This window comes from Parasteatoda tepidariorum, chromosome 1 (assembly GCF_043381705.1).
Source record: "Parasteatoda tepidariorum isolate YZ-2023 chromosome 1, CAS_Ptep_4.0, whole genome shotgun sequence".
Classification (NCBI taxonomy): Eukaryota; Metazoa; Arthropoda; class Arachnida; order Araneae; family Theridiidae; genus Parasteatoda; species Parasteatoda tepidariorum.
In genome coordinates, this window is record NC_092204.1 from 1,734,168 (window position 1) to 1,744,408 (window position 10,241).

Sequence of the window (10,241 nt, forward strand, 5' to 3'; positions counted from 1 at the left end):
GTATTTAAAATCTGCAACAGGATAAAAGTAAACACGCCCCGAAGGCAAAAACGCCCAGGGGTGCCGATGAACAGTATAAAATCTGAGGTACATGACTAAAAAGACATTACAATAAATCAGGAGTAAAAAAAAGCAAAAATACAGTTTAAAACAAACAAAACCAGTAAACATAACAAAGCAGACTAAAAACAAGACAGTTATAATAAGATGGTAAAGTAGTAAAATGGAAAAAGGGTAAAATGGTAAAGTTGGTAAAAATGGGCAAGTGGTCCAGATAAAAGGGAGTTTGGCAAGGTGACAATCAATAACAAGATTAAAAGAGATTAAAAGTTATTATTATTTTGGACCAGCACCTTCTCGAGCGTAGTTTTAATAATTTGTTTAATGATATTACGGCAAATGATACTGGCAAAAATTTGATGCTCGTTCTTCTCGAGGAAGTGTTGTTGTCGGAGCGCTCGGAACCGAGAACAATGATATAGAAGATGTTCCACTGTTTGGGGTTGATAGCAATTGTTACATTTATCATCCTTATTGAAAAACTTCCTTTGGTAGGTCCCGAACACTCCGTGCCCCGTCAGGTATTGATTTAAGTAGAAATTTGATTGAATTCTTGTAGTTGACGGGGTATTAATAAACTTAAAAGTCTACCGGCCTTTATCAGAATTGTACCAATTGTACTACCACCTTGCCATTAAAATACGCTTGATTTAGGTCTTTGCTTGCCTAGGGGTCCTCAGAACTTGGAGATCTATAATCTCGGAACCAATGGCCTCCTTAGCTGCTTCTCACTATGTGTAGTTTCGGTAGCCCGACTACCTGCACGCGAAGTCGAGCATTTTACGGTAAGACAGTTTAACGAGGACTAATACCGCACACCCTCGGTCAGTACGCAGACTGCTCCAAGTGGTCACCCACCCGCACACTGACCGCAGCCAGTGATGCTTGACTTCTGTGATCTGCTGGGAGCCGTGTCTTAACTATCAGTCCACTGCGGGACTACCAGCCATAAGAAAGAAAAATATATATCTGACCGAGTCACAAAATTTTGGGTGAATACAAAATTATGAGCTTTTGTTGAAAAGTGAAACTAGCCAATCAGGTTCTCCTTTTCTTTCGAGAGGGATTGGAAGTGGGTAAATTGCATTAAGTGTGAACGGTACGTAATAGAAATAAATTTGGCAAAAGTACCTAAGTTCTTAGATGTCACAAAGCTAGACAGCCGGAAACGTTATATATGTATAGAAATAGATAATGAATGAAGCCATAAAATATTTCTTTAACTAATCATAAATATTAGTGTTGAATTATTTTTTTTATTATCTCTTTTGGGTTTGTTCCTTCAATTGAACCGAACATTTTGGAGGGTGATATTGTTGAGATATGAAATTATTCGAAACTGTTCTACGTCTCTCTTCTATACTGCCATGGGAAATTGCTTGAGATTGTGTGCTTCAACAGCTGAAGATGATACCCTTCTACCTGAGCAGTTGGACCAAGATTCATCTTCTTCACCTCCAACACCTATTGAAGTGATTACTGCAATTTTATTTTGTGATACACCTATGTAAAGTGATACTCATTTCAATTATTTATTGATTAGATATAAAACAAAAAAAATTAGAAATAATTTTGCTATTGTTAATTTTTTAATAATAGCGCTATTGTCTTCATCGTGGAGTTTTTGTTCATAATGTATACAAACATCCAATGATGCTATTTTTAACTTCATCAATCTTTCAATATCTACACTCTACAGGGGTCTGCCCAGGTTAAAATTTACTACTGTTAAAATTTACCTTCACAAATTCAAATATAGGAAAAACTTTAGTTTCCCGAAATACTTTTTCTTAAAATTTTATTTTTGTATCCCGTAGGAAGCAATAAATCCATATTTTATGTTGATTTTTTAATTTTCACAAATTATGTCTAAATTTTCAAAAAATAGATACCTTTTAGAAAAACTCAAACAGACCCCTGCTCTATGCAATCAAAATAACTTTCATATTTTTATGAAATAGGGAGAATAGGCAGAATAATCGTCATGTGGCAGAATAATCGTCAACTCTGGGCAACTTCCACGTAGTGACCCTCGAGAAACTAAAAAAATCATTACAGAAAGGGACATACTCGAAAGATATATCTTGTAGCCACCCCCCGGCAAACATTTATGAATTTTTTTTTTAAAAATTGAAAATTCAAATTCGATTTGGCACCTTGGCGATAGTTGTTTTCGTGACAGATCGCAATACATTAAGATGTTTTAAAAATAATTCTGGAGATATTTTTTATCTTAATATGCCATACCGACTGCAATCGACCAAGGCTCCAAATTGAATTTTGAACGGGGAAATTAAAAGAAGAAAAAAAGAACAAGTAGAGGTTTGCCCATGGGTTGCTACGAGTTTGTATCTGTCGAGTAACTACCACTACAATTATTAACTACCAATTCACTAGCGTATAAGATGTGCTAACTCGGTTCAATCTAAGGGTACCTTTTTATACATAAAGGTTAGCTTCGTCAATTGCTAATAATTGATACTACATATAAATAATGTAAATCATGCAAAGTTTCAAAACATGTTGTTAAATATTGCAGACTTTATGTTTTAAAGTGCAATTACTAATAGAAGTTACTATGTGTAAGAGATATGTAAGAATATTTTAAATTTTAACAATTTTGAATATTTAATTTCTGAAAATCCATTTTGAAATTAACTCAAGTATTTTTCCTCTGCTGCTCTTCAAACATTTGTTTATTTTATTTATGAAAACAATTTGTTCTTTTATGAACTGAATTTATTAATTAGAAAAAAAGTTAAATTTTAATGAATCTGCTCTTTAAAGGAGAAAGTCAGCAACCACAATCTAAACGACCCTTCTGTTGAAATGAATTGGAAATAGGCGATGCTAGAAAATTAAAGAGACACATTTTTGTAACAAATTAATTTTGTAATAAATCTTTCCTTACGTTTGTGCTAGTGGCATAATGCTTGAAAAACTCAAATAGCATACCTAGAAGTATGTACGTATTAAACATAAAGTTATATTTATTGCAAAAATAATTTATATATTTTATTCTAATGACTTTTAAAATATATTTGTGTCATTCTATAGAAAATGCAACATTTGTTACTTCAATAATAGTTAAGTGTAGAGGTATGTTACATGTTTTTAGATCTAATATTTGAGGCTATTGAATGTTGTCTTTACTGTTTAACTTTAGGATTCTCTAGATATTTAAAATATATATTTATTTTAATATTGAAAATGTTGCATTCCATTAATGTGGTTTTAAATTGAAATTAAGACTGAATTTATAGGTAAAACTTTCTTTTCTTGAATAGGAAAGACCTTCTGAACCTGTATTCTTTGTATCTCCCAATATTGGTCGTCCTATTTCACAACTCACTGAGGATGAGCAAGTTAAAATTGCTCAAAGAATAGGATTTATTCAACAATTGCCAACTGGAATTTATAATGGTGCCAACAAGAATAGAGAGTAAGTGTCTATAATAATCATTTGAATAAATATTTTGAATTTAATTGAAATATAATAATGGTATGTATTTAATGATCATTTTTCATACTTTCCCCACACATTTACAATGTTTCAGAGATGATAGTGCTCCGGAAGAAGTTTCAAGAAATCACATTTATGTATAAAAAAATTCTTGTATTATTTCATTTAAAAACATGAGAATTTATACTTGACATCTCTTTCATATTTCTGGTAGAGTAATGAATGTGTTTAGAGATGCATAATTATTAATTTAAATCATGCTGCATATAATTTATTTAGAATTTCATGTTGTGAAATTATCAATGATTTAAATTTATAAGGACAATAATTTTTTGAAATGCATCATTGATGATTTTACTCTAGAAATTTTCAGGTTTTTTGAGTTGGGCTCACAATCACCCCTGATGTTTTTAACCTTTTTTGTATCCTTAGCATTAGCCTGGTAGCAGAATTTACAAGGTCCTTAAAAATTATTATACAATAATACTAGAAATATATAATTCTTTACTTTGTAGTGTTCAGTTTCAACCCATTTCTTGTTTGCTTTTTTTTTTATAGGAGGCCAAGGATAGGAATTTTGTAAAATGCAATGTTATTTTCATTGAAATATGTTTAAATTACATTCATTAAGACAAAAAATAAGTTTCGTGCATGAAAAATAATATTTTATTTAAGAAATAAAATGGTGCGTTTACGCACCATTGACCGAATCAATGAACAATTCGTTTAGTTCAACGCTTATATTTTTAATGGATACATTCAAAGTATTTTGAATGCAAATGGACTTTGCATTTGATGAATAAATTAATCTTGTGATTTTTGCACACTTTACATCATCTGTTGGCTTCTTTTTCCATGCCCATTTATTGTATGTTGAGCTACGGATGATGGGCAACCTTTGCTTGAATGGGTAACTTGTAATGAAACTTCACCAGATGGATTGTTCTTGGATTCAGATTTTAATTGGGCAATAGCTATATAAGATCTATAGTCTATAAGTGATATTTTTGAGCTAGTTAAAATTCTATGCAACTTCCAGAAATTCACTATAACGCTATCAGTGATGTTAGTAAATAGTGGCCACCACCTTTTCGTACCTTGAATCGATGCGGTATTTAGCTATAGTATTCTCATGCAGGTCTGCACCTGCCATATGCTTATTGTTATCCAAAATAATGTTGAGTTGTGAAATCACAACTTCTTTTCTTNTAATTACCATAATGTAACTACTTCATTTGAAAATGTTTTGGTGGGTACAGATTTTGCTCTTGCAAGACCTGAAAAATTAAAGGCAACAATTTATAATTCATAGAAACTACAAAGGCAAAACAGAAGTCATTTTATTACCAGCAGAATTAAATAAATTCCGTACCAAAGTCAGCCAATTTTAATTCTCCTTTATCATTTATTAGTATATTTTGTGGTTTCAGATCTCTGTGAAGAACTTTCCGCCGATGACAGTAAGCAAGACCTCGCAGCAATTGAAAAAGAAAAAGCTATTGAAAAAAAGAATAAAATATGTTAACAAATTTCAAATACAGATACTGTAAATATATATATATATATATATATATATATATATATTTACAGTATGTACAGTTTACAAGGGGCAAAATGGCACCGTTATTGGAAACAATTGTTACCACAGCATTGTCGTTCCATTTTATTGCACATGTTTCTGTATCCTTGCTGAAAGCAATATCGTAGGAACCACAATTTTTTTTTTCTTTTCTTATTTGTGTAGTCATCCAATATACAACCACCTATGAGATTTTCGCGAGCTGTGCCACATGCAAAGAAACCCTTTTCTTTCAAAATTTCAAATAAAGTAAAGGAGGAGAGAAAGATATCAAAACTTATATTTTTCCATCCCAGGTATTGAAACAACACTAAGCTACTTCAGAACAACACTTGTTCCTTATGGCATATCTTGTCGAACACTGTTAGCCTCAGCACAATAAAACTCTGATAAAAATATAAACTTAACAGTAGAACTAATAAAACTCTGAATATGCAACAAAACTTTAATAAAACTCTGAAATCTTGCATAAAAAGTGGATTTTCAAATTTCACTTATTTTGCATGGATTCGGCCAATGGTGCGTTAACGCACCATTAAATTTTAATGAAATTTTTTTGTGATATTTGTTTTATTTCAATTTTATTTTCAGAACTTACAATTTTAACCCATTATAAAAACATATAATAAATTGCAAGTGGAATAATTATACGGTTTAAAAGAATGGACTTTTTCAATAACCATTTGAAGTTCAAAAATTAGCGTGTTTTGAAAATTTCCCAACAGAAATTATTTACTCCAATTGAATTACAAATATTTTATAGATGTCTTTAGAACCCTTTTAAACAACAGAAAAATTAAATTACAGAAGAATATTCGCCACGGTGTCAATAAATTTTTTTATTAAGAAGATACGTTTATGCACCATTGGCCGAAAATGGGTTAAAAATAAAGAAGAAAACTAAGATGAAAAATAATCCGAATAAATTGCAGCTATATGAAGTGTTTCTACTACATCAGTCTTCAATGAAGAAACTCTGCTTGTTTTGTTGCCAAGTGTCTTCACATGTCATCAGCGTTAAATAATTAGCAAGTTGAGGAATCTGCCTATCAGGTGTTTCGTGAGGTTGTCGTATCTAGTTTTTAATCTGAAAATAACAGCACCAACATGTTTTGTCATGTCACTTGTACAAATGATTAAAAAAAATCCATTTAAAAATAAAAGTCTATGTTTGTAAATTTTGTAATTAATTCATAAAATTACATAATATTGTTTTATAATTAAAACAGGGTGTGTACCGTTTTTAAAAAGTGCTTAATGGTGCTTTTTTTCATTCGGGGTTTGGGTTTGTAAAAAGTGCCTTGTTTTCTATCTTTTAAAAAGAGATTTTTTCTTTGCTGTATCGATTGTCATTCTAAATTACAAAAAATGCATGATTTTTACAATTTTCTCTGCAATATTTATCAGAAACTAGTTATTTTATCATGATTATGTAAAGATTTTGAAAATGTTTCTAAATTTTATTGATTTTATTTTTATAAATTAAGAGCTTTAAATAATAGAAAAATATAATTTTTATTGCTGCTCTGAAAATGATTTTTTTTGTTTTGGAAAGTGAATAACAATATTTTTTGAGTGCTTAAAAAGTACTTAAAAATGTGATTATTTTTTGTTGAAAAATCTGGCTACGCACCCTGTAAAATTTTTAAACAGTGTTTTTTTTCTGCCACTTAAAAAGTTTCTCTTTTTATTTTTATAATAGTTGATGAATGAGTAGTAAAAAAAATTTTTTTTTGCTTCTGAATTATTGAAATTCATAATCACTTTAATGGATTGAATAATGAATTTATTTTACAGGTGTGCCATTTGCATGATTGATTTTGTGTTTGGAGACTCCATTCGTTACTTGCCCTGCCTGCATATTTATCATGCATCCTGCATAGATGATTGGCTCATGCGATCTTTCACTTGCCCTTCATGCATGGAGCCTGTAGATGCTGCCCTTCTCAGTACATTCCATACTCATTAAAAAATGGTAAATATGCTTTTAATGCTTGCTATTGTTCATCAATAATTTATCCTTGAACTCATATTTTTTTCTATTGTGAAAAAATTGTTATAAGTACATGCCTAACCAAGTCTCCTGTTTTTTTAACGAAGACTCCTGTAGTTTACTACTATCTCCTGTTTACTTTTAATATTCTCAAATTTCTCCACATTTGTTGAAGAAATTTAAATAAAAAATTTTTTCAAAAAATTTGCCGATAAAATATCTGTTGATGGCAAAAATACTTCTCTTATTCCTCATCAGATAGTATTATTGCTGTATGTTGAGTGTTAATACTTTAAGTAAAATATCCTCAGTGTCAAGGGTTAGAGTCCCCTTGTCGTCAGGCTAACCGCAGGATCTTTTCGTGGTTTTCCTCTCTATGTAACGCAAATGCAGGTTAGTTCCATCAAAAAGACCTCATGGAGGCAAATTTCTCCTATAAATCGAAAACCTAGTCGAAAACCAAAAAAAAATTAGGTCGGCTGTTCGATGAGGGTTATAAAATAAAATAGTTTGAGTAGTTATAAATAATGGTTTCAAAAATCTTTCTTTAGATTAAGATTTATATGCATATTTTTTAGATAGCTAAATGTAAGTGCATATATAATTTTCAATTTTGAATTTCTCCTTTTGACTTGCGTGATTATGCATGATATATCAAAACTTTACTCTTAGCCTAAGAACTGTAATTAAATTATGTAAAACTGTAAGTAAATTACTATGTAAAAAAATTTTTTTGTAAAATTTCTATCTTGTTAATAGAATTCTATATCAAAATAAATTTCGTCTAATTGATTTTAATGAAAAAGGTTAGCTGATTAATTTATAGATGAACATAAATGATTTTTAACTGTAAATGATCTTTTCAAACTTCAGATATATATATATATATATATATATATATATATATATATATATATATATATATATATATATATATATATATATATATATATATATATATATATATATATATATATATATATATATATATATATATATATATATATATATATATATATATATATATATATATATATATATATATATATATATATATATATATATATATATATATATATATATATATATATATATATATATATATATATATATATATATATATATATATATATATATATATATATATATATATATATATATATATATATATATATATATATATATATATATATATATATATATATATANATATATATATATGAAAGGGTGGCAGTCATGGTGAATGTTGTTAGGCTTCGCAGATAGCAGTTGGAAGGCAAAAAATATTTTATTAGCTTCACATAGTATATTCAAGACATTTTCTATCAAAGGCGGAGCTCAAATTCGCACCCCAAAACTGTGTGCTTAAGTTTTTATCTATTACTATTACTATTTTACTATTAGTTTAAGAAAAAGGTCGAGTGATTCTCACAAAGATTATAGGGGAAAAATGTCTTTACATTTAATTATGCATACTTTAACCAAAAATAGATATAAGAACAGGATGTAGCTTTTAAAAGTGTGAGAAAGCATTTCAACTTGAATAATTAATTGGGATTTGTTTTGTAGCGAAGAAGCTAACATAAAAAGATTAATAGAAGCTTTTTATGTTACATATATATATGATGGTCATATTTTTTAATCTCTCCTGAACCTCTTTTGGGTTTTTTAGTCCTCAGTTTTGTATCGTTAAGCCTAGGTTCCTTTCAAATTGGTATTTTTTATTTGCCTATAAATAAGAGTGTTGTTTTCTTAGATTTTATTGTATTGTTATCAGTTGTATTGATGATCAATTTACATAAAGTAATTGTATTTAACCTTTAGTTGAAAGAAAGGTGCAGTAGTCAACAGAAAATGGAGCCAGCTTTTGATTTGTTTAAACTATAGCAAGTATACTTTTATCTTATTTATCGTTACGACTGTGATCATATTTTAGGTTTCCACCCTATGTTGTTGTTGCATTGTGCTAATCTTGTCTGATGTAAATATCTTCCAAATAAAGTAAATTTCAAGTCTTTACTTGTGTCTTCCCTAATATTTTAAATAATAAGGGGTGTATAGAAATCTGAACGCTTTGATCTTTAATGATAGAATTAATTTTTTTAATGTATATAACAGGGTTCGTAATTTTTTTTGGATTTAATTCAGATTTTTTTTAACATTCAAATACACTGTAAGAACTTTGATTTATGACTAAAAAAACTTTATAAATGTTTCATCAAAGTTAAATTAATACTAAACTATATTATAAGAATATTTTAGAAGCTCTAACTACCTAAAACAATTTTTCATTCTAATACATAGCTTTGAATGCATAGCAATTATTTTGAAACAAATGCATGATTGAAATTTAAAGACTAGATGAAATAGAAAATTTAAAGAATATTTTAACTATTAAAACAAAGTTTCATTTACCAAACCATAATTTTAATTTAAAATTGTTATTTCTTTTTTTTCTCATGATTTTTAAAATGACAAAATAAATGAGATTGTGTTAATAACTAGAGTCATTCATCAAAAAATAAATATTTAATCTATATATTTTTATATTAAAATATTCATTTTTAATTTTATATCAAAATAGATAAGCTAACAATTTTTTTTTTTTTTTTAAATACTTAAATGTTTACTTTAATCTGTACTTTCAATCTCAGGAATCAAAAGATTTTTGAAAATATAATTTCAAATGTGTTAGAATTTTACACATACCAAGAAAGAAAGTAATTTCATTAGCTAAAATTAATTAATGCAGCAATTTGTTTAAAATAAATTTTAAAACTAAGAAGAAGAAAAATAAAAAAAGTATCAATAATTTAAAACACTATTTTTTAACTTTTTAAATCAAAATAGATGTAAAAAAAATCATTTGATTTAAATCAATGATTTTTAAAAAAAAAATCATTTGATTTAAATCAACAAACCCTGGTATATAGTAAATATGAAGATGAAATGGTGTATTGGAAATGTGAGAATAGGGTCTGCACGACCAAAATCATAACGAAAAATGGCTTCTGAAGAAATCACATGACGTGCATACATACGCATGCGCCTGATTTCGACAAAATACGATGAAAGAAATTTTGTAACAAATTGAAGAGCAAGTGCGAAACTGAGTTTCCTGAGAATACTTAAAATATACAGGTAAG

At 28.4% G+C, this 10,241-nt stretch overlaps 1 protein-coding gene across 1 annotated transcript; it reads left to right on the forward strand.

Annotated features, from left to right (window-relative positions):
* The first annotated feature begins 1,208 nt into the window (after positions 1 to 1,208).
* LOC107453081 (RING finger protein 11) lies at positions 1,209 to 9,112 on the forward strand. Its single transcript, XM_043047430.2, has 4 exons — positions 1,209 to 1,532; positions 3,348 to 3,502; positions 6,900 to 7,077; positions 8,920 to 9,112. The coding sequence occupies exons 1-3, from the start codon at positions 1,428 to 1,430 to the stop codon at positions 7,069 to 7,071; spliced, it is 432 nt and encodes a 143-aa protein (XP_042903364.1). The 5' UTR covers positions 1,209 to 1,427; the 3' UTR covers positions 7,072 to 7,077; positions 8,920 to 9,112.
* The last annotated feature ends 1,129 nt before the right edge of the window (positions 9,113 to 10,241 follow it).

What these genes read in the sequence shown, in the direction of transcription:
- LOC107453081 (XM_043047430.2), top strand. Translation starts at nt 1,428, where the DNA reads ATGGGAAATTGCTTGAGATTGTGTGCTTCAACAGCTGAAGATGATACC. An exon ending in CACCTCCAACACCTATTGAA is followed by an intron (nt 1,533 to 3,347) that starts GTGATTACTGCA and finishes TTTCTTGAATAG; the next exon opens with GAAAGACCTTCTGAACCTGT. An exon ending in GGTGCCAACAAGAATAGAGA is followed by an intron (nt 3,503 to 6,899) that starts GTAAGTGTCTAT and finishes TTTATTTTACAG; the next exon opens with GTGTGCCATTTGCATGATTG.